The sequence below is a fragment of the Oncorhynchus keta genome, chromosome 33 (assembly GCF_023373465.1).
Source record: "Oncorhynchus keta strain PuntledgeMale-10-30-2019 chromosome 33, Oket_V2, whole genome shotgun sequence".
In the NCBI taxonomy this organism is placed as follows: domain Eukaryota; kingdom Metazoa; phylum Chordata; class Actinopteri; order Salmoniformes; family Salmonidae; genus Oncorhynchus; species Oncorhynchus keta.
Window position 1 is genome coordinate 1,371,413 of NC_068453.1, and position 25,562 is coordinate 1,396,974.

The 25,562-nt window shown below is 42.9% G+C and overlaps 1 protein-coding gene across 4 annotated transcripts in view; it reads right to left on the reverse strand.

Annotated features, from left to right (window-relative positions):
- Positions 1-17,038: 17,038 nt before the first annotated feature.
- LOC118366021 (endothelin-converting enzyme 2-like) overlaps positions 17,039-25,562 on the reverse strand; it is an 82,818-nt gene continuing 74,294 nt past the window's right edge. For all 4 annotated transcript variants that reach the window (XM_052491639.1, XM_052491638.1, XM_052491640.1 and 1 more), the window contains 10 exons: positions 24,213-24,327; positions 23,668-23,778; positions 22,924-23,022; positions 22,563-22,640; positions 22,266-22,369; positions 21,838-21,948; positions 21,581-21,648; positions 21,231-21,421; positions 20,327-20,422; positions 17,039-19,937 (listed from right to left, as the gene is read on the reverse strand). In XM_052491639.1, the coding sequence (XP_052347599.1) occupies positions 19,761-19,937; positions 20,327-20,422; positions 21,231-21,421; positions 21,581-21,648; positions 21,838-21,948; positions 22,266-22,369; positions 22,563-22,640; positions 22,924-23,022; positions 23,668-23,778; positions 24,213-24,327 (1,150 nt within the window). In that variant the 3' untranslated portion in view covers positions 17,039-19,760. The remainder of the gene's footprint in view (positions 19,938-20,326; positions 20,423-21,230; positions 21,422-21,580; positions 21,649-21,837; positions 21,949-22,265; positions 22,370-22,562; positions 22,641-22,923; positions 23,023-23,667; positions 23,779-24,212; positions 24,328-25,562) is intronic.

A 25,562-nucleotide genomic window follows, 5' to 3' on the forward strand; every position in this document is an offset into this window, starting at 1 on the left:
TTCAACTGAGACTGCTCTTCTCTGTATCACGGAGGCGCTCCGCACTGCTAAAGCTAACTCTCTCTCCTCTGCTCTCATCCTTCTAGACCTATCGGCTGCCTTCGATACTGTGAACCATCAGATCCTCCTCTCCACCCTCTCCGAGTTGGGCATCTCCGGCGCGGCCCACGCTTGGATTGCGTCCTACCTGACAGGTCGCTCCTACCAGGTGGCGTGGCGAGAATCTGTCTCCTCACCACGTGCTCTCACCACTGGTGTCCCCAGGGCTCTGTTCTAGGCCCTCTCTTATTCTCGCTATACACCAAGTCACTTGGCTCTGTCATAACCTCACACGGTCTCTCCTATCATTGCTATGCAGACGACACACAATTAATCTTCTCCTTTCCCCCTTCTGATGACCAGGTGGCGAATCGCATCTCTGCATGTCTGGCAGACATATCAGTGTGGATGACGGATCACCACCTCAAGCTGAACCTCAGCAAGACGGAGCTCCTCTTCCTCCCGGGAATGACTGCCCGTTCCATGATCTCGCCATCACGGTTGACAACTCCATCGTGTCCTCCTCCCAGAGCGCTAAGAACCTTGGCGTGATCCTGGACAACACCCTGTCGTTCTCAACTAACATCAAGGCGGTGTCCCGTTCCTGTAGGTTCATGCTCTACAACATCCGCAGAGTACGACCCTGCCTCACACAGGAAGCGGCGCAGGTCCTAATCCAGGCACTTGTCATCTCCCGTCTTGATTACTGCAACTCGCTGTTGGCTGGGCTCCCTGCCTGTGCCATTAAACCCCTACAACTCATCCAGAACGCCGCAGCCCGTCTGGTGTTCAACCTTCCCAAGTTCTCTCACGTCACCCCGCTCCTCCGCTCTCTCCACTGGCTTCCAGTTGAAGCTTGCATCCACTACAAGACCATGGTGCTTGCCTACGGAGCTGTGAGGGGAACGGCACCTCAGTACCTCCAGGCTCTGATCAGGCCCTACACCCAAACACGGGCACTGCGTTCATCCACCTCTGGCCTGCTCGCCTCCCTACCACTGAGGAAGTACAGTTCCCGCTCAGCCCAGTCAAAACTGTTCGCTGCTCTGGCCCCCAATGGTGGAACAAACTCCCTCACGACGCCAGGACAGCGGAGTCAATCACCACCTTCCGGAGACACCTGAAACCCCACCTCTTCAAGGAATACCTAGGATAGGGTAAGTAATCCTTCTCACCCCCCTAAAAATATTTAGATGCACTATTGTAAGTGGCTGTTCCACTGGATGTCATAAGGTGTATGCACCAATTTGTAAGTCGCTCTGGATAAGAGCGTCTGCTAAATGACTTAAATGTAAATGTAAGCCATTAAAAGGTAATTTACCACCTTCACAAGTGTAGTCTCAGTGCTATGATGGGGTCTAATACGAGTTATCTGTGAGTTGTCTGAGAATTTATAGCATGACTTTTGATGCTCCTTGGTTGGGGTCTGAGCAGATAATTTGTTGCGATTGTGATTATGATCAGTGATTAGTTCATTGACTATAACTGCCTTTGAAGTGAGGGATCTAACACTAAGTAGCCCTATTTTGAGATGTGAGGTATCACGATCTCTTTCAATAATGGCAGGAATGGAGGAGGTCTTTATTCTAGTGAGATTGCTAAGGCGAACACCGTCATGTTTAGTTTTGCCCAACCTAGGTCGAGGCACAGACAGTCTCAATGGGGATAGCTGAGCTGACTACACTGACTATGCTAGTGGCAGACTCCACTAAGCGGGCAGGCTGGCTAACAGCCTGTTGCCTGGCCTGCACCCTATTTCATTGTGGAGCTAGAGAAGTTAGAGCCCTGTCTATGTTGGTAGATAAGATGAGAGCACCCCTCGAGCTAGGATGGAGTCAGTCACGCCTCAACAGGCCAGGTCCTGTTTGTGGGAGAGTCCCAGAAAGAGGGCTAATTATCTACAAATTCTATCTTTTGGGAGGGGCAGAAAACAGTTTTTAACCAGCGATTGAGTTGTGAGACTCTGCTGTAGAGCTCATCAACTCCCCCTAACTGGGAGGGGGCTAGAGACAATTACTCGATGCCGACACATCTTTCTAGCTGATTTACACGCTGAAGCTATGTTGCGCTTGGTGACCTCTGACTGTTTCATCCTAACATCGTTGGTGCCGACGTGGATTACATACTCTCTACACTAGCCTGTTTTAGTTTTAGCCAGCACCATCTTCAGATTAGCCTTAACGTCGGTAGCCCTGCTACCTGGTAAACAGTGTATGATCGCTGGATGATTTGTTTTAAGTCTAATACTGCGGGTAATGGAGTCGCCAATGACTAGGGTTTTCAATTTGTCAAAGCTAATGGTGGGAAGCTTCGGCGTCTCAGACTCCGTAACGTGAGGAGTAGAGACCAGAGAAGGCTTGGCCTCAGACTCAGACTCGCTGCTTAATTAATGGGGAAAACCGGTTGAAAGTTTGTCGGCTGAATGAGCGACACCGGTTGAGCATTCCTACAGCACTTCCACCCAGCTCCACGACCACGGGTAAAACCTTGCTGAGATTATCAATGTATTTGTTACATTGTTGTATCATCAATTTCTCTAGCCGAAATGTCTTGATGGCCTTGACCAGTTCATCTTTGCTTGTAGGTTTAGCAGTTATGGATTAATGTTTTCAGTTGATGCCAAACAAGTTAGATCGGGTTTAAATCAGGAGACCTACATGTAGAGATTTAAAAAAACATTTGTATATATACTGTAGGTCTACCGTAGGCGGTTTATTTATTTCTATTTAACCTTTATGTTACTACATAATGGTCTACTTTCTCTGCGGGCATCTTGACCCAGTTTATGTCCTCATTTGCAATGCAAACCCGGTTGGTAGTGTGTTTTGGGTCATTGTCTGCATTTGGAGAAGAAACAAATGTATTTAGCCTAACAGGCAACTTTAGATACAATACTAGAAACATACATGTAAATAGGCCTAAACATAACAAAATATTGCTATACTCCTACCTTGAAAGAAACGATGTGGTCCCAGAAACACCTCTCTGACATAGGGTCCAGCATATCACTTGAGGATTTATTGATGACTCCAGGATGCTGGCCTTCTAGGCAGAGTTCCTCTGTCCAGTGTCTGCGTTCATTTGCCCATTTTAATCTTTTATTTTTATTGGCTAGTCTGAGATGGCTTTTTCTTTGCAACTCTGCAGAGAAGGCCAGCATCCCGAAGTCGCCTCTTCACTGTTGATGTTGAGACTGGTGTTTTGCGGGCACTATTTAATGAAGCTGCCAGTTGAGGACTTGCGAGGCATCTGTTTCTCAAACTAGACACTAATGTACTTGTCCTCTTGCTCAGTTGTGATCAATTAGCCTTTTAAGATGATAAAACTCAGATTAGCTAACACAATGTGCCATTGGAACACAGGAGTGATGGTTGCTGATAATGGGCCTCTGTACGCCTATGTAGATATTCCATTAAGGATCTGTCGTTTCCAGCTACAATAGTCATTTACAACATTAACAAATGTCTACACTGTATTTCTTATCAATTTGGTGTTATTGTAATGGACGAAAAAATGTGCTTTTCTTTTAAAACAAGGACATATCTAAGTGACTCCAAACTTTTGAACGGTAGTGTACATATTAACTTGTCTTACCGAGCCTTTCCATAAGTCCATGTAAGTTTTTTCAACTGTCTTCTGACTGTGATTAGAACGATGTTGATGTGCCGTGATGCAAGCAGATTACACATGGCATTTGCCGATCGCTCATCATTTTCATTCATCAGTGAGTCGATGGCTTGAATAGTCTTGCTGGAAATGGAATTCAACGTAAAAATGTGCAGCATACAGTAAAGATCAGCAGTCGATTTATTTAAGGATTATTTTTAGCATTACTAGGCCTACTTTGCAGTATTGTCACCTACTGTACCTGTTCGTTTTCCTGGGATTTCGCGTTCGGCGGAACACAGGCATCTGATGATAGTGTCTGCGAATAGCACTGTCCGTGACTAAAATCCCCAAGTCTACCAGTATCTTTTAAATGTCTCCAGTAGATTTTCCGTTCCCCCTGAAAGCCCTAATCTGCTCACTTAAATTAATAGAGTTCCTGGTCATGGTGCTGCAGTATGTTGTTACAGCATAATCAAAGTGAGAACAATCGGCGATCTGCTGTATTCTTATGCCCTACTGTAAACTGAAAGTCACACCTTTCCAGTACTCCTCAACCCGCCCCAAACTCCACCCTTAACACAGTTACCATTCAAAAACAAGCTGTTTCTCTAAAGAAAAATATGACAATGCGACCAAACAGACAAAATGGACAGTGTTTTCTTCCAGTCAGCTTCTTTCTATGGTGCTACCCGCTTCAGGGTTAGGACTGTAAACACCAGAGGACATGAAAATGAGCTGGAGCTGAAAGGATCACCAAAACTAAAAAGGCATTTAGGTTTCAGTGTGTTTTCAAATTTTTTTTTTATATAGCCTATCAATGTGTAGGCAAACTGTGTATTAAAATCTATAGTGATATAAAAATATTATTGTGCCCTAAAAACGTGAATGTGTTTTTGCAGAGCATACAACCATGCCGACAACCATCCGTGAACAAAGGGCTGGACAACGGGCTGCACCGAAAAAACAAATGGTTGACAAGAAAGCGATTATTGTTGCCAGATTCTTAAAAATGTGTACGCAGCATGTGTGTGTTGGAGTTACTTTTAATTCTTAATTGATCTACCGTTTCTATCATAGGCCACTGTAAATCAATGGGGGCTCAGGGCGGTACCATTCTGCTCATCTGATGGAGGTGCACATGGATCAGATTCAAACTTTGAAGACCGAGATCGAGTCATTGAAGGCAGACCAGCAGAAAGAGAAACATTATCTGAGGGCAGAGATACGGGCGACAGCTGATGCATTGGTCCAGAGCCAGGCAGTATTGGCAGAGAGTCAGGCGGCATTGGTAGAGAGTCAGAAGGAGAATGACGCATTGAAGAGGGCGAGGAACGATATGGATTCACAATCCATGCCAGGCACACCTGTGAGCTCTGGAAATCCACCTCCGACAGGCAGAGTCAATATACCTGGCAGGTTCGTCAGGTCGTCGGTTCACCCTGACATTTCCATTCCTCTCCTGACAACAGAACTCCACCAACTGCACACCAGGCACAGGCAAGGGCCGTCCGAACAGTTATGCTGTTCTGCTATTCCAAGGATGTGTAACCGAAGCGAGATACCACGGGTGGAGACAGAATACCAACTGGGATATATCCCGAGGCAAATGTGGCTTAGTGAACCTCAGAGTGTTCATCATTAATACTGTGTCTCAGAAGTTTCTCTCCATGACTGATGCAACCCGAAAAAGAATTAAAGACAGAGTTAATGAGTACTTGAGGTCACAGAGAAAGTTTGGACATGGTCTGCTCTCCCTTATGTAAGGAATTAGGCACTTTACCATGTTTACTACAGCATTACTGTAGGTTATGTTTACTTGTCAGACTGAACAGTAGTCTAATAAACAAATGCAGACGGCTTCTATCTTCCAAATCATTAAATGTTTATTATCCAAATGTTTAAATTGCGTGTGGGCAACCTCATGTCGGATAAAGCATATTCTGGACAGTACTGCATTTCTTCCTCAGTATCTTCATATTAAAATAATGATACAAATACAGATGTTTATTTAGTTATTGATCAATAATGATTTACTATGGGAATAAATATCAATGAATGACAGAAATATTGGAACAAAGCAGGCTAATGAAGGTAAACAAATTGTTGTTTACTGGAAAACACTCTTCAAACACACACAGTCAGCACTGGGATGTCCTTGTCCAAAAACTAGGGAATGTGGTTTAAAATGGTTTTTCTTCTTCTTGCTCACTCTAGGTTATATGAAAATGAAATCATCGCCAAAATAGTTATTTTTTAAACAAAGCGATTATTATTTTAGAATTATATTAAAGACCCTCAGATATTCCCACATATCAGATATTCATTTAGAATCCTCCAATCCTCTAAATGTAATTATTGATGGAGAGTCACGCCATAGAAAAAAATATTTTTAGATATACTGTAGGCCTACCGTAGGCGACATGAGGTGCTGATAAAAGTGGTGTAGGTCTTATTTAAAAAGCATATTGAAGTTAGTACTGCTCTTACTGTAGTACAGCGCCATATTTTCCATTCCATCCTAACAGAAACGCTGAGTTTTTCATTTTTCTTGGAATAGAAACACCATAATATTAATCAAATTAACAAAAAAATAAAAAAATAAAATCAAAAACAGGATTTAAATTATCTCGTACAGCCACTATTGAAGGCTATCAAATGCTTCTCAAAGATGCCCTCTGGTGGTCAAACTAGCACTACCTAGCATTATTGGTAACAATGATTGACAATTAAATAACATGCCACAGAATTCTGCGGCAGCCCGCAGGGTGTGCTGCAGTGTGGCGCAACTTTTAAAGGAGTAACCACTGTAGGTCTCCTGAATTAAACCCGATCGAACTTGTTTGGCATCAACTGAAAACATTCATCCGTAAATGATACAAGTCTCCCCCTTCTTGACAAGAGTCTATGGTCCTGCTAATAGCCCATAATGGGTGGATGGATGGCTTATTTTGTATTACAATGTATTGAACAAGTTAATTAATTACACTCATTTACCATTCTCATTGTCGGACTGGAAACGTTGTTTGCAGAGTTCACGATCTCGTTTTCATGTCCTTGTGTAAACGTGAGCGGTTGTAATCTGAATACAAGGGAAAAGTCCCGGTAATAGCCCATCCTAGAAACGTTTGCAGAATTCACAGCCTGCAATGCTTGTTTTCTCTCCCAGTCAGGCAAAGTACAGCGGCAAAGTAAAGTCAGGCAAAGTACAGCGCTATCTTCTCTCCATAGTACTCTCGGATGTGGTCCAGAGGCTGGAAGTTCTGGCCCAGCGAGCCCAGTACTGTCGGAGGATCTGCCTCATGCTCAAGGACTGGGAGTCCACCGCCTCCCCCTCTGGCATCTCAAATGGACCCTGCAGGGACATCAGAAGACAGAGGCAGACGGTGGCTAACTATTCAGGTTTGGGGTTACAGGCAGAGTCAAAGGTGCCATGCACATTGTGACTTGACATTCAGTGGCATGAGACGCCCCATTCCAGATTACGGTAAGGTTTAACATTACAGAGTCCGATTCATAAGATTAGTGAGATTTTGAGTTATGTTTATCAGAAGATCCCTGGGAGTGGGTGGACAGAAATGAAATCATATGCACATATACAGTGCATTCGGAAAGTAGGAGGAAACCTGGCACAATCCTTACGGTGAAGCCTGGTGGTGGCAGCATCATGCTGGGAGACTAGTCAGGATGGAGGTAAAAAATGAACAGAGCAAAGTACAGAGATCCTTGATGAAAACCTGCTCCAGAGCGCTCAGGACCTCAGACTGGGGCGAAGGTTTACCTTCCAACAGTACAACAACACTAAGCACACAGCCAAGACAACACAGTAATGGCTTCGGGACAAGTCTCTGAATGTTCCCGAGTGGCCCAGTCAGAGCCTGGACATGAACCTGATCTAACATCTTTGGAGAGGATTGAAAATAGATGTACAGCAACGCTCCTCATCCAACGTGACAAAGCTTGAGAGGAGAAACTCCCCAAATACAGGTGTGCCAAGCTTGTAGTGCCATACCCAAGAAGACTCGATGCTGTAATCGCTGCCAAAAGTGCTTCAAGAAAGTACTGAGTAAAGGGTCTGAATACTTATGTTATTGTGATATTTCATTTTTTTCATGTTTTTCTTTGTCGTTATGGGGTTGTGTGTGTAGATTGATGAAATAGTTTTTTCGCCCATCAATTTTAGAATAAGGCTGTATTGTAACAAAATGTGGAAAAAGTCAAGGGGTCTGAATACATTCCGAAAGCACTGAACATATTTGTTTTAAGGAAATTGGTTGAACTGGGAAATAATACAAGCCTAACAGATCCACATCTGGTACTGGTAGCATATTGGTTTTATAGTTGCCACCTGTAATAGTCTGTTGTATAGCAATGCACAATTGAAAGGTCTGCTCTGTCATTTGTTGAGTTGTTCCAGCAAGTTAACAAAGATTTAGGTAAACACGATCTCTAAAAAGGAACATGGGTGATTAATCTCTTCTATCCAGTGGTATAAAATATTTAATTAAAAATACTTTAAAGTACTACTTAAGTCGTTTTTGGAGGTATCTGCACTTTTATTTTTGACAATATTTACTTTTACTCCCAAATATTTTCCCTGGCATCCAAAAGTACAAGTTCGATTTTGAATGCTCAGGCAGAACAGAATTCACGCACCTATCAATATAACTTGTTGTCATCCCTACTGCTTCTAATCTGGTGGACTCACTAAACACAAATACTGCATTTGTACATGATTGTTTTTTAAATCGTGCTGTCAGGTTTGCTTAATATAGGGGAATTTGATGTATTGCGTTTACTTAAGTATGACAATTGAGTACTTTTCCCACCACTATACTTAAGTACATTTAAAACCAGATACTTTTACGAGAGTCATTTTCTATCAAGGTATCTTTACCTTTACTCAAGTTTGAAATGTAATACTTTTTCCACCACTGCTTCTGTCCCTGACCATCATGATTTTAAACTAATCATCTCTAACCTTACAAGTTATTTAATGAAATATGTTACCTAATAATTTTGTAGCCATTAGTTCAGTGGCTGGTTGACACATTTTATAGAAACTATGCAGTTGGTGATTAGAAAAAATCCATGCTTTTAGCAATTGAACCATTTCTGATACCCTTGCCAACCCTCAGCAGCCACTAACAATACATATTTCAGACTCATATTGCATGCATTTTCATTATTAGACATCGGTGAATGCCATTAGAACATTTCAAATCAAATTGATTTTCTTACTTGCAAGCCTTTAACCAACACTGCAGTTTTAAGAAAGTATTTACTAAAATAAACTGAAGTAAAACGTTATATATATATATTTAAAGACTATCATTTAGGAGCAACAATAAAATAACAGTTGCAAGGCTAAATACAGTGGGTATTGGTACAGACTCAATGTGCGAGGGCACAGGTTAGTCGAGGTAATTGAGGTAATATGTACGTAGGTAAAGGTAATGTGACTATGCATGGATAATAAACAATAAACATAGCCATTTGTTTAGCTTGGGGGTAGAAGCAGTTAAGAAGCCTCTTGGATCTAGACTTGGCGCTCCGGTACAGCTTGCCGTGCGGTAGCAGAGAGAACAGTATATGACTAGGGTGGCTGGAATCTGACAATTTTTAGGGTCTGCCTCTGACACCATTTGGTATAGAGGTCCTGGATGGCAGGAAGCTTGGCCCCGGTGATGTACTGGGCTGTATGCACTACCCTCTGAAGTGCCTTGCGGTCAGAGGCTGAGCAGTTGCCATACCAGGCGGTGATGCAACCAGACAGGATGCTCTCGATGGTGCAGCTGTAGAACCTTTTGAGGATCTGAGGACCCATGCCAAATCATTTCAGTCTCCTGTGGGGAAATAGGTATTGTCATGCCCTCTGCAGGACTGTCTTGGTATGTTTGGACCGTGAAAGTTTGTTGATGATGTGGACACCAAGGAACTTAAAGCTCTCAACCTGCTCAACTACAGCCTTGTCGATGAGAATGCGGGCGTGCTCGGTCCTCCTTTTCCTGTAGTCCACAATCATCTCCTTTGTCTTGGGCACCTTGAGGGAGAGTTTGTTATCCTGGCACTACACGGCCACTCTGACCTCCTTCCTATTGACTGTCTGATTGTTGTCGTTGATCAGGCCCTACCACTGTTGTGTCTTCGGCAAACTTAATGATGGTATTGGAGTCGTGCTTGGTCATGCAGTCATGGGTGAACAGGGAGTACAGTAGGGAACTGAGCCTGCGTTTAAACTATACATGCTTAAGACCTGTCTTAAGCATGTATGACCCTAATGTATTATAATCATCTCATAATGAACGTGACTAAATCATTTCTCTCCCTATCCAGGTTTTAATCTCAACATGTAGTCCATAAATTCTCAGATTAACACAATTAACTCATTCATTTACACTGTTTTCCCTTCTCTTCTTTCTCTTAATTTGAGCTCACCTGTGTTCATTCAGTTTCACTCTTATGATGCACACCCTATCAGGAATCAAGGTAAGACCCATATGCAGACTGTCGAAGTAACAATGTTTATTATAGCAACAGGTGCAGGTAACAACATGTCAAGGCAGGCAGGGGTCGATAATCCAGAGTATAGGGACAAAGGTACAGGATGGCAGGCAGGCTCAGGTCAGGCAGCGGTCGGTAATCCAAAGGTTTAATATGCAAAGATGTGAGGACGGCAGGTGGGCTCAGGGTCAGGGCAGGCAGAGTAGGCGGGCTCAGAAACAGGACAAACAATGGTCAAAACCAGGGGGCGAGAAAAGGAGAGATTGGGAAAAAGCAGGAGCTGAGAAAAACGCTGGTTGACTCGACAAACTGTCAATGGACAAACAGAGAACACAAGTATAAATACAAAGGGGATAATGGGGCAGATGGGCGACACCTGGAGGGGGGTGGAGACAATCACAAGGACAGGTGAAACAGATGGGTGTGACAGTACCCCGCTCGAGTAGTCTCAAGATCCTGGTTGGCTCGCTCCGACTGGCCATTGGACTGGGGGTGGAACCCAGAGGACAGGCTGGCCAATGGCCCAATGAGGGCGTAGAATGCCTACCAGAACCGGGACGAGAACTGAGGGCCCCGGGCGGAGACCATGTCCATGGGCAGTCCATGGATCTGGAAGATGGTTCCCAATCAGAGACAATGACTAACACCTGCCTCTGATTGAGAACCATATCAGGCCAAACATAGAAATAGACAAACCAGACACACAACATAGAATGCCCACCCAGCTCACGTCCTGGCCAGTACTAAAACAAGGAAAACACACACAAACGATGGTCAGAACGTGACAGGAGCTCAGATGAAAACATGTAATAACCTAATATCCAATGTTTCAATAGACAAGCTGTCTTCATCAGGGTATAATGACAAACACTGTGGGGTGACTAGTTTATATAGTGTCAAAGGACACACACAGGTGTCTGTAATCATGGCCGGGTGTTGCCTGATATCATTGGTTAATTCTCAGATTTAAAAAAATAACATACCAAAAACATGAATTGATAGCATACGATCATAGAAACAATTTGGCTACATAGGCCTAAAGACATTTACAATAGCAAAATCACAATAATGGCTTCAGATCAAAGTTTACATTGAGACCTGTCACATTCTGACCTTAGTTATTTTATTTTATCTTTGTGTTAGTTTGGTCAGGGCGTGAGTTGGGTTGGGTAGTCCATGTTCTCTTTTCTTTGTTGTATATTTCTGTGTTTGGCCTGGTATGGTTCACAATCAGAGGCAGCTGTCGATCGTTGTCTCTGAGAATCATACTTAGGTAGCCTGTTTTCCCCCATTTTAGTTGTGGGTGATTATTTTCTGTTGAGTGTTTTTCGTCACCTTACAGCACTGTTCGTTTGTTGTTTTTGTTGTTTTGTTCAGTGTTCAGTTGTTTTATTAAAATAAATGGACACTTACCACGCTGCGCATTGGTCCTCCTCTTCTTCCACCACGCTGCGCATTGGTCCTCCTCTTCTTCCACCAATGACAGCCGTTACAAAACCGAGACGAGCAAGGATCTTTAAATTAAAGATCCAGGCAGCCTCTCGTTTTAACAATAAATTGTCAAGGTTAGCCTCCCGGGTGGCGCAGTGCCACCAGAGACCCTGGGTTCTCGCCCAGGCTTTGTCGCAACCGGGAGGTCCTTGGGACGACGCACAATTGGCCTAGCGTCGTCCGGGTTAGGGAGGGCTTGGCTGGTAGGGATATCCTTGTCTCATCGCGCACCAGCGACTCCTGTGGCGGGCTGGGCGCAGTGTGCGCTAACCAAGGTTGCCAGGTGCACGGCGTTTCCTCTGACGCATTGGTGCAGCTGGCTTCCGGGTTGGATGCGTGCTGTGTTAAGAAGCAGTGCGGCTTGGTTGGGTATCGGGGACGCATGACTTTCAATCTTCGTCTCTCCCGAGCCCGTACGGGAGTTGTAGCGATGGGACAAGATAGTAGCTACTAAAACAATTGGATACCACGAAATTGGGGAGAAAATAAAATATATATATATATTTTTTGTCAAGGTTAGAGATCGACCGATTAATCGGAATGGCTGATTAATTAGGGCCGATTTCAAGTTTTCATAACAATCGGAAATCTGTATTTTTGGACACCGATTTTGCCGTTTTTTTTTACGCCATTATTTAACTAGTCAAGTCAGTTAAGAACACATTCTTACTTTCAATGATGGCCTAGGAACGATGGGTTAACTGCCTTGATCAGGGGCAGAACGACAGAGTTTTACCTTGTCAGCTCAGGGATTCAATCTTACGGTTAAATAGTCCAACGCTCTAACCACCTGCCCCACGAGGAGCCTGCCTGTTACGCGAATGCAGTTAGAAGCCAAGGTAAATAGCTAACTAGCATTAAACTTGTCTTATAAAAACAATCAATCAATCAATAATAATCACTAGTTATAACTACACATGGTTGATGATATTACTAGTTTATCTAGCGTGGAATGCCATCCGTTAGATAAAATACAGAACGGTTCCGTATTTCACTGAAAGAATAAACGTGTGTTATGTTATAATTAAGTCTGATTTGATAGAGCAGTCTGACTGAGCGATGGTAGGCACCAGCAGGCTCGTAAGCATTCATTAAAACAGCACTTTTGTGCGTTTTGCCAGCAGCTCTTCGCATTGCTTCAAGCATTAGCTGTTTATGACTTCAAGCATATCAACTCCCGAGATTAGACTGGTGTAACCAATGTGAAATGGCTAGCCAGTTAGCGGGGTGAGCGTTAATAGCTTTTCAAATGTCACTCGCTCTGAGACTTGGAGTAGTTGTTCCCCTTGCTCTGCATGGGTAACGCTGCTTCGAGGGTGGCTGTTGTCAATGTGTTCCTGGCTCAAGCCCAGGTAGCGGCGAGGAGAGGGATGGAAGCTATACTGTTACACTGGCAATACTAAAGTGCCTATAAGAACATCCAATAGTTAAAGGTATATGAAATACAAATCATATAGAGAGAAATAGTCCAATAATTCCTATAATAACTACAACCTAAAACTTCTTACCTGGGAATATTGAAGACTCATGTTAAAAGGAACCACCAGCTTTCATATGTTCTCATGTTCTGAGCAAGGAACTTATACGTTAGCTTTCTTGCATGGCACATATTGCACTTTTACTTTCTTCTCCAACACTTTGTTTTTGCATTATTTAAACCAAATTGAACATGTTTCATTATTTATTTGAGGCTAAATTGATTTTATTGATGTTTTATATTAAGTTAAAATAAGTGTTCATTCAGTATGGTTGTAATTGTCATTATTACAAATAAATAAATACAATTGGGCGATTAATCGGTATCGGCTTTTTTGGTCCTCCAATAATCGGTATCGGCTTTGAAAAATCATAATCGGTCGACCTCCAGTCAAGGTCACCCCCTCTCCTAGGGAGGGTGACACGTTCGATGCCGATATAACTTAGGGATGAAATCAAGCGGTTGGCTTCCAAAAAGTGGGATGCAACTGGATAAGTCGAGTTTTGCACCTAATGGTGCTCCGAGAATCGTACTTTTAATTTGCGCTTTGTTTTACCCACAGAATTTTTACCATAAGGACAAGTTCCAAGATAAATAACTGCCTTAGTGGAACAAAGGTGTGATAACACCTTTTGATTGGGATCTGTTTCCCTGTTTTGGGGGTGTTTGAAGGATCTACATTTATAAGTGCCATTGCATTGAGCACAGCCATTACAATTGTAGTATCCATCCAGTAGGGGCGCAAATAGACATTGTGCAGGGATATCTTGGGGTGGTAAATCAGAGTTTACCAATTTATCTGAGGTTTGTGCCCCGCGAGAATATGACCAAGGGATGGTCCGAAAACACATTACCAATACTGTCATCAGATCTTAGAATGTGCCAATGTTTGAACGATTCCCTTCATTTGTTCAAAGCACTTTGAATAGTAGGTAGTTCTTTGCATCTCAGCCATATTCTTTTGATTCAACATAATTGGCTGTAGGGCAAACTGTTTTCAAGGGACTGTTACGATCAGTAGGTTTCCTGTAAAGATCAGTGTATAGAACACTATCCTCACACAAGATCAGAAGATCAAGGAAACTGATTTGAATGTGTGTCAGATTGCACAGTAAATCTCAGATGCGAAGAACAAGAGTTAAGAAAAGCATGGAATGCCTGGAGCTGTTTTGCATCACTCCTCCATAGAACAAAAATATCATAAATATACTGTTTCCAAATAATGATGTTAGAGGATATTTTAGAGGATTGAAAATGGACTGTTTCTCCATGTAACCCACATACAAATTAGCATAGTTAGGAGCCATGGGGGATCCCATAGCAGTACCCTTCATCTGAATAAAGAAATAATTTAGAAACATGAAGTAGTTGTGTCTGAGTACTATTTCAGCCAATGTTATAATGCATGCACTGGAAGGTAGTTCATTAGGGTCACGTTGCAGAAGAAAATGTTCCATAGTTTCAATTACCGCCCTCGTGTGGAATATTTGGGTATAACGACTCAACATCAAAATTAACTATGAAAGTATTCTCAGGGAGAGGATCAAGAGATTCAATAATATAGATCATACTGCTGGTGTCCTTTACAAAGGAGGCGAGATGTTCTGCAAGTGGTTTAATAAAGAAGTCAACAAAAGTCGATAGAGGGGCCATTAATGCATCAATGCCCACTACAATAGGGCGCCCTGGAGGTTTTGTAACATTCTTGTGTAATTTTGTAAAAGTGTAGAAAATGAACATTTTAGGGTGTTAAATAACCAAAAAGTAACAAAACTTCTTGGCTATCTGACCAGAAATTAAATACCCATATAAGACAGTAAAGATAGTGTTCTTAAATTGGACAGTGGGTCGCTTGAGTTTCTTGTAAAATGTGTTGTCAAGCAGTTGTCTATGACACTCATTAACATAAATGTTCCTATCCATGAGTATAACCGACCCACCCTTATCAGCAGGGCGGGTAAGGACTGATGTTTCAGATTGTAAATCAAGCAAAGCTTTTTTCCATCCTTTGGTAAATTATGGAAAGATTAAACTAGAAACGTCCCCTTTTCAGGACCTTGTCTTTCAAAGATAATTCATAAAAATCCAAATAACTTCACAGATCTTCATTGTAAAGGGTTTAAACACTGTTTCCCATGCTTGTTCAATGAACCATAAACAATTAATGAACATGCACCTGTGGAATGGTCGCTAAGACACTAACAGCTTACAGACAATTAAGGTCACAGTAATGAAAACTTAGGACACTAAAGAGGCCTTTCTACTGACTCTGAAAAACACAAAAAAAGATGCCCAGGGTCCCTGCTCATCTGCATGAATGTGCCTTAGGCATGCTGCATGAGGACTGCAGATGTGGCCAGGGCAATACATTGCAATGTCTGTACTGTGAGATGCCTAAGACAGCACTACAGGGAGACAGGACAGACAGCTGATCATCCTCGCAGTGGCAGACCATGTGTAACAACACCTGCACAGGATCGGTACATCCGAACATCACACCTGCGGGACAGGTACAGGATGGCAACAACTGCCCAAATTACGCCAGGAACTCACAATCCCTCCATCAGTGCTCAGACGGTTCGCAATAGGCTGAGAGAGGCTGGACTGAGGGCTTGTAGGCCTGTTGTTAGGCAGGTCCTCACCAGACATCACCAGCGACCCACCGTCGCTGGACCAGACAGGACTGGCAAAGTCTTACTTCAAAAAAGAAGTCTGAGTATGTGCAGGTGAGCAGCCTACATGTTCAGTAGAAATATCACAAATAGGGGAGCTAAATGATTCTAAATTATTTCTAAAAAACTTACATGTCTACCTTAACATTGAAACCGTTGCACGGAGTTGTAGGCACAAAAGATAACCCTTTATCAAGAAAGGAGACATGGGCAGGGCTCAATATCTTGCGTGATAAATAGAAGACACTCAGTCCCGTGGGTTCTGGGACCGTGTGAACGGTCCCCTCTGCCTCTGGTAGTTGTTTCTTCTTACCCCGTCTGGTGTGGCATCTCGTCGCACGTGTCCGGGGCCACCTCCGGGCTTCTGTCGGCCCCGTCGGAGGCGCTGGTTTTAGAGTGTTGGTCAGACAGGGGTGGATAGAAGTAAGCGGACACCCTCCAACATCTGTCATGGAGAGGGGCAGGACCTCTTTCATCAGGGTTTCTCCAGAAGTAGCCTTTGTCTTGGAATCATTTCTTGATTTTATGCTCCTTTATTTTTGTAGACTACTTGTCCTGGAGTGCTTGATTAGTTTTCATCAGTTCATTGAATATGCCATCATTAACATCTCCTTGCAGAGCTGTGCGATTCTCTTCAATCGTGTTATCCATTTCAATCAATAGTTTCCATTTAAATCAATAGAACATTTGTTCAGGATGGCACACCAGCTCTCGCACAAGTCTTCCATGCCAGATACAGTTGGGACATACTTAAGACACAGAAGTGACTGCCTGCTGTATCTATGTATGTATGTACCCTGTCCTGAGACAGGTTTTTTCAGACCGTGATCACTTGACAGCAGACTGGCTTAGTTGTTTCTCAGAGATGGAGAGAGGCACAAGCAAGTCGCTAGGCAGGTGCTGACTGACAGGACAGTGTTCATTAGGCACCAAACAGAAGAAAATGGGGCTGAAACAGGACTAACCTACCTGGACTAACAAATGCTCATTTTCATTTTTTACATTGCAAAACATTTTTTTTAAATGTTTTCCGTTGCATGCCCTAATGAACACAACAACCCTGGTGGTTTTTGTCTAGTCTCGCTGGCAACCCTGTTTCTACTATCAAAACTCAAAATGGACCTTAAAATTTATTTTGACTTCAGTTTTTAATTTCAACACTCATCTCCAAGAAATGCCGGCCGGTAGCTTTTAGCATAATGTTCCACATTGGAATAAAAAAGCCTAAGTAAGTAAATAAGTCAAATGATAGCTTTCTCTTCACCAGGCTTTAATACAGTTCAGATAGTGTGAAAAGTATATGACTAGATGGCTGAAGAAATAAGAGAATTGTGGAGTGACAGAGACAGACAGGTACACAGCACATCAGACCAAATAGAGAACACTTAATGACATTAGCTGGCTAATTAAAGGCTTTTACACACTTTCAAGTTATAATTTTTGCTTGCACTTTAAATATAGACCTGTGTAATTTCATGAAGTAAATATTTAAGGCTAACCCCGACCAACCCTCTATGTGAAAGCACTTCCCCCTGACTTCTAACCCCTGGCCTTGTGTACCTCGTCATGGAGTTTGGAGGGCACAACGCTCAATTCTAAATGTGTAGTGCAGAATAGACATAGCTAACTCTCTCTGTGTTAGATATTTGATTCCACAAAATGTATGATACTGACCGTTATAATGAACTGGGAAGATGAATCATCAGCGTCCGTTATTGTTGCGAAATTGAATGGCAGATCTTTCCAGGGCAGTTCACCTAAACAGGGGGGCTTCTGATTGAAGCCAATATCAACTGACTGTAATTGGTTAAACCTCATGGTCTTACATTAGACAGCACAACTCCATCTACCTGTCGTGATACAATGGGATTGTCCTGTACGGGTTAGGATTTGGTGTGGTGCAGTGCTAGTATGCTCATGAGTAATGCCACATCTCCATGTCTTCTAGTGAAACAACTTTGCAAAGTGCAGACAGGAGCAAGTAGAGATAAAACATTAACATAGCTTGATTGAACAAGAGTCCAACAATATCCAGATTAACAAAGGTATCCTGTACCCACCCTCCCTCACGAAAAGACAGTCTTGCAGCACTTTGGAGTAGAGCATGTACAAACAAGGAGTTCTTTAGGAACATATTTCTTCTTCAACATATCCAGTCATTTCAAATACATCTTTTTGGAATGTGAGGTGAAATCACTGCAGCTGACTTGACATTGTTGATAGTCCAACGTAAGTGGGGATGAAGTATCAAAGCAATCTGCAAACATATGCACACGTGTACATATGCACACTATGCACGGATGCACCCACGAACAGGCACACACACACGCACACACACGCACCCACACAACCGCAAGCATACACACACATGCAGAAACTGTCCTTTTGCAATGAAGCTGACAGCTTAAACACAGTAAACATCAAACAAGCTTCGAAGGTTGTTCATACACACATACACAACTTCGGCCCCTTAGCGTACAGAGAAACAAAGAATCAACTGGAGACAAGGAACAAAAAATGATAATAATAATATCTTTGGCAAAAAGCAGTTTTAAAAATGAGAATGTCATTTTAACTTTGTCAACTTCAGAATATGCCAATAAAAAACAACAACAACTAAAACACACAGGTAAGCAAGTGGTGAGTGTCCCTACAACCGGAGTCACAGCCAGTCCAGCACTGTCTGTAGGTCCCAGATGGACCTCTGCTCATCTTGTGGTTGGATGCTTCAGTGTGAAGTTTCCCTTAAATACAGATCTCCGATCAGCTTTCCCTCCCCTATTCCTAATCTTAACCATTGTTGGGGAAAATGCTAAATTGAACCAAGATCAGCATCTAGGGGCAACGCACCCTACTCCTGGTTGGATCAACATTGTTAAGTGGCTTTCCTATGTATCCTTTCTATGTACTCAAATTGCTCTCCACCAATCTTTAAGAAATGGGATAGCTATAAGCAATATGGTGGCAAGGCCTATCAGTAGGCTTCAATATTGCTTTCACCTGTCCATTGATTTTGTGTTTAATGATTTTGATTTTGTATATTTTGAATATTAAGATCCTCACCCCTGCTATGAGGTCACAATGAAGCACATTCAAAAAGATGAATTGTGATGTCACAGAGGGAGCTGAGTGGTGTCTGTGAGGACTCACAGAAGCCAGTGCACTTCATGTGAAGCAACAGAGAAAGAGGGAGAGCTGAGTCTATATGGCTCCATCAGCCACATTGTACTATATGTATACTATATAAGGAATGCAGGCCGGAAGCAGTGGTTCTCTCTTGTGGAAGGAAGCCTTATGTGCCTCAAGGCAAGTAATATAGGGAATAGGGATGACATTTGAGATAAAGCCATATACAATGTTCAATCACGGTGAAGTTTCTGCACTTCCTGTGAGGTCATAGAGGCAGCTGAACCCATCCTGTGATGTCACAGCCAAGTTTCTGTGCTTCCTGCGAGGTCACAAAGGCAGCTGAACCCATCCTGTGATGTTACAGTGGTTTCAGTGAGAGCCCTCAGTCAGTAGAGGGCTCCGGTTTAAATTGTAAACAGGACACACAGCGAGTACAGAGACAACACAGTAGCACAGAGAAAGGGGAGGGGATAGACAGTCTATAGTGGCTCCTCCTCCCCGGCCCCCTACCAAGTCCAGCAAATAATAAATAAAACGTGCCTTTGTGCCCCACCGGTGGAGGGGTTGACTGGGGCATGGAGAAAGAGGAATAATACCATAACACTGGAATTACACACACATCAGCTGATTACAACATTTCTCTCCACGTGACGTGCCTCCCTCTCGCTCACCTGAGTCTGTCCTGCTCTACCTACAAACCACTAGTAATCCAGCATCATGTACAAAGAAAAGAAAACTAGAAGAAAAAACATCAGATGATTAGTTAGAGGTTCTCTTCCTCCTCCTCTTGATTCTCCAAACAGCTTCCACAGACAGCACCCCCCCACTGGTTCTCTAAGGCCCTACCACACCACGCAGCGGTGACCCGAGTTCATAGGGGAGCCAGTGGGGCATTGGAAGTGCTCAGCAAAGTCTGGCGAGTTGGAGAGGGTGCCGATGACGCGATATTTTGGGGGGCTGTGGGGGTCCGTCATGAGTCCTTCGTGGGCGCTCTCCGGGGTTCGCACGGAACACCACACCTGAGAGAAGAGAGGATCTTCCGATAAATTAAACAGGCAGTAGCTAGATTACTCTCCTCTCTAGCTTCCCAACTGTTGCATAGTGTTTTAATAGTGTTTTATTTATTTGTACCCACATTTGTTCATCCACTTCTCCAACAGTAGTTTTAATATTCCACTCTTACTTTCACCCCCAATTGCATGTGAACTCCATCTCATTTCACCCTCTTGTCTTATATCATGATGTAGGAGTTCATCCTGAGAGCGTGACCTGACTTGAAAAACTTGGGCCCCTAGTTTTATAGCTTATGATATTGTCATGCAAACCCTGAGCCCTAATCATGAGTATTTGATACGTGAACTTTATTAGGATGTGTGTAACGCATCTAGTTGACACTCTCATCACCTACCTGGGCAAATCCCACAAAGAATAGTTGGTCATTGGTCAGGTTGACCGCTGGCAGCCTCTTCTCCTCACCGTTCTCCTGCACCCACGCCTGGTACGCCTGAACACAACAGGACATTTGTTTTTACAATAATAACATTATCCGCCACTCTGATGGCCCTGAGGTGAAGTATAGTAAGACTATTGTATAGTATAATAAGAGTCTGTAACGGCGTTCTTCGTTTGTAGAAAGAGAGTCGGACCGAAATGCAGCGTGGTGGTTACTCATGTCTTTAATAAATGAAGAGCGATACATGAAATAACTTAATACAAAAGCAAAACAACAAAAGGAACGTGAAAGGCTGTAATTAGGTTATCTGGTGAAACAACACAGAGACAGGAACAATCACCCTACGGAATACACAGTGAAACCCAGGCTACCTAAATACGGTTCCCCATCAGAGACAACAAGAATCACCTGACTCTGATTGAGAACCGCCTCAGGCAGCCAAGCCTATACTAGACACACCCCTAATCAACCACAATCCCAATGCCTACAAAAACCCCAATACGACAATACAATAACCCCATGTCACACCCTGGCCTGAACAAATAATTAAAGAAAACACAAAATACTAAGACCAAGGCGTGACAGAGTCATGCTGTCCAGGATCCCACCACTGACACCATGTGAAATAAAACCGTAATAACATCATAGTAACATGTTGTTACATAGTAGTAACTATGCAATTGCTTTATAAATACATAGCAATGGATTTGGCAATAATGGATTGAGCTATAACTGCTCAACCCCATTACTGTTACAAAATAACTGAACTTTACTACAGCTAATAATTATTACAGTGATAAATAAGTTAGTATGTGAGCAACTAAATGTAATACATTATCAATTCGGGAGACCTACTCACCTTATAGGCTGCCTTTAGGCCTCCGTTGTCAGCAATGTTCTCTCCCAGCGTCTGCTTGCCATTTATATGCTCCCCATTGATTGTAAACCCGTTGTACTGTTCCACCATGCATTCCGTGTGGTTCTTAAATGCTTCCACAGAGGAATTTTGCCACCATGGTCGAAGGTTACCGTCTTTGTCGTATTCCCTGCCTGATTAAGGAAAAATCATCTTAAATAGTGCTTAACCTTTACAAACATGCACACCTAGTAATCATGTCTGTGCATGCATGCTAGTGTGTGTTGGTCAGTTGGTGTTTTGTGAGGATGCGTCCATGAGTTCTGTGGAATCTGTTAAATGTGGACACCAACCTTGGTCATCAAAGGCATGAGTGAGCTCGTGTCCCATCACCACTCCTATCCCCCCGAAGTTCAGTGCTCTGCAGAGAATTCACATGGGGTCAGAACAGCAAGCGAGCGCACACACACACACACACACACACACACACACACACACACACACACACACACACACACACACACACACACACACACACACACACACACACACACACACACACACACACACACACACACACACACACTCACTCACTCACTCACTCACTCACTTGGGGTGATCCTGGGCATAAAAGGGTGCCTGAAGGATTCCAGCTGGGAAGACAATGCCATTCTTGGTGGGCATGTAGTAGGCGTTGACTGTGGGAGGGGTCATACTCCATCTAGAAGGATGGTGGCAGAGATGTGTATAAAAAGCAAACCTGTGAAAGCTGGTGAGAGTAGGACGACTAATTGTCATTCTGAAATGGACTTAATGGAATAGTATGTGTTTGATACCGTTCCATTCATTGTGCTCAAGCCAATACAATGAGCCTGTCCTCCGTGACACCAGACAACACTGGAGCAAAAAGCATCCAACTTAATGTAGTGTTTGACCAGAGTCAAATTTGTGCACTTTATAGGGAATAGAGCGCAATTTCAGATCAAATGACGATGGTGATGTTGATAATGATGATGAGTGCAGCTGATGAAGACTCACTGGTCTCTGTTGGGCGGCTTGCGGAGCTGATCGGCCATCACCCTGGCGGAGAAATTGTAGAAGTTGAGTGCGTTCTGAAAGAAGTTTTCTTCCGAGACGTCATACTATGGAGAGGGACAGACATACAGACAGAATGACGGGCAATAAATAATTACTCACTGATTAGAAACATTAAAAGGTGTCGTTGTCATTTCACCTTCAACTTCAACTTGTTTGAAGAACTCACAGGGTTCAATGTATGGGACTCAATGTATGGTGTTCAATCATGACACATCTCAACAAAAGGTACTAACTCACCCCGTCATAAACATCATCCAGTTCTTTGGGTTCCAGGATGAAGTCAGGGAATCCAATCATGTCGTAGATGGCGTCTGCCTGAAGACCAAGAGAGCAAAAGGGATAAGAGAGGGCAAGATGGAGGAAGGGGACAAGAAACCTCCTGATTTCAACATTTGGAGGTCTGGAAAAAGAGGGCTAACTACTGTATTGTAACCTGTAAACCCATATTACTCCCTCCCTGTTCTCTCTCTCTCTTACATGTGCGCAGGTGTGCACAGGTATGCATGTGCACGCGCACGCACACACACATTCTTTCACAGACATAGATAGCCTCTGGCACCCAAACATAGCCTATCCAGTAGGTGACATCATCTCTGACCTTGTCTTTGGCTGCCTGACGCGTTTGTTTGTCCATCCACTTGAGGTGATCAAGAGCATCTTTGAAGGCAGTACGGATTTCATTGATCATCCCCTCTGCCTTATTGTGGGGTGAGAGACAGACATTAAATGTAAGAAGCAAGAAAGAGGGAAAGATGATGTAGATCCTTCTTTGACAATTACACTTAGATATAGACTAAATACCCGGGGCAATCTCGCGAATTATAATAAAAACCAAGAACACTTGCACGTGAGAGTCTATTTCCAACCTGTATAAAGCTACCAGCCCTTCTTCTGTGCCTCCTCTCTCTCCCCTTCCACATCTCTCTCTTCTACTTGCCCCTCTTTTCTCTACCAGATAACAATCTCTCCATTTTAATAGCATGTTTTTTCTCTCCTATATTGGTCTCTCCCCTCTGCAGGACAGAGAACTATTACTAAATTAGTATTTACTTAAATGTAAACATTTATAATAATTTACAGGAAATATATAAACATTATAATCTGTACAATTCATAAGTATTTATAACATTATACAAAGCATTCATAAGTATTCATAAACATTTAAGCATTTAAAATAGATTATACATGAAAATTATAATAATGTCCAAGGAGAATAAGATCATTTTTTAATGACCTTTTATTAGGCCTATACATGGTAACCACTAGGGGACAGTCATGGATTGTTCACCATGGTAAAACACTTGAATAGACTCTAATGCAGTTGTGCGCCTATTATACTCACAATCTCTTTGCTGTGTTTATCAAACGTAGCTTTGACAAAGAGTGCTCCCAGGGCGAAGCCAAGCGTGTCATCTGTGTTCCCAATGCAGGTCTGCCATCGTGGTGTGCAGGACTGAGCGAACACACACACACACACACACACACACACACACACACACACACACACACACACACACACACACACACACACACACACACACACACACACACACACACACACACACACACACACACACACACACACACACAATAAGTTTCTCACCAGCTGTTTACTGTGCTGAGGCAGCACACATTCCTTGCTGTGAGCCCAAACAGAGTCTCACATACAAATCACCAGGTCTAGTTACCCTGACACAGATTAAGCATAGTCCTGGACTAAAAAGCTTACTAAACAGAGAATCTCCATTGAAATGCCTTTTTAGTCAAGGACTAGGATTTATCTGTGTCTGGGAAACTGGCCCTAACAAGGTATTTCCTGACGCAGGGTTATCCCTAGGGCACTACTTTTAACCGAAGCCAAAAGTCGGACTCAGCCTAAAAACACACCTTCTTGGTTCCATACAGGCTCTCTAGCAGCTTGTCCTGGGCGTTCTCAAAGCGCTGGTCCAGACTGGACGCTCCTTTCTGCACCAGGTTCCAGATCATGTAGTTGTTGAGCAGGCTGAGGGCGGGGAGAGACAGAAGAGACAGGGAGAAACAGGGAGAGATGAGGAGAGACGGGAGGAAGAGGCAACATGAGGACAAGTTGGTGACAAGGATAAGAAAATAAAAAAATAGTTGGGGCAATCCAATGACTGTGTTTCCTCATGGGCAAAGCTGGTTGCATGGACGTTATTATGACGTATTTCATCATGTTATGGTCAGGTCAGGTTATATAAAGAATTTTGGTAACACTTTCTACGAAGACCATATGCATAATGTAGGCCGTCATTGTAAATAATAATTTGTTCTTAACTTACTTGCCTAGTTAAATAAAGGTTAAATATATATATTTTAAATACACAGCAATATACAGTACCAGTCAAAAGTTGACACACCTACTATTTTAATGGTTTATCTTTGCTATGTTTTTATTTTTTTACTATTTTCTACATTGTAGAATAATAGTGAAGACATCAAAACTATGAAATAACACATTTGGAATCATGTAGTAACCAACAAAGTGTTAAACAAATCAAAATGTATTTTAGTCGCCACTCTTTGCCTTGACAGCTTTGCACACTCTTGGCATTCTCTCAACCAGCTTCATGAGGTAGTCACCTGGAATGCATTTCAATGAACAGCTGTGTTTGTTAAATGTGTGGAATTTCTTTCCTCCTTAATGCAGGGGTGGTATACAGAAGATATCCCTATTTGGTAAAATGACCAAGTCCATATTATGGCAAGAACAGCTCATGTAAGAAAAGAGAAATGACGGGTCCATCATTACTTTAAGACATGAAGGTCAGTCAATTCGGGAAAAATTTGAAGAACTTTGAAAGTTTCTTCAAGTGCAGTCGCAAAAACCATCAAGCACTATGATGAAACTGGCTCTCATGAAGACCGCCACAGGATAAGAAGACCTGGAATTACCTCTGCTGCAGAGGATAAGTTTATTAGAGTTACCAGCCTCAGAAATTGCAGCCAAAATAAATGCTTCAGAGTTCAAGTAACAGACACATCTCAACATCAACCGTTCAGAGAAGACTGAGTGAATCAGGCCTTCATGGTCAAATTGCTGCAAAGAAACCACTATTGAAGGACACCAATAAGAAGAAGAGACTTGCTTGGGCAAAGGAACACGAGGAACACTGACATAAGACCAGTGGAAATCTGTTCTTTGGTCTGATGAGTCCAAACTTGAGATTTTTGGTTCCAACCGCCATGTCTTTTTTGTATTGGGTTCAAACACACCAA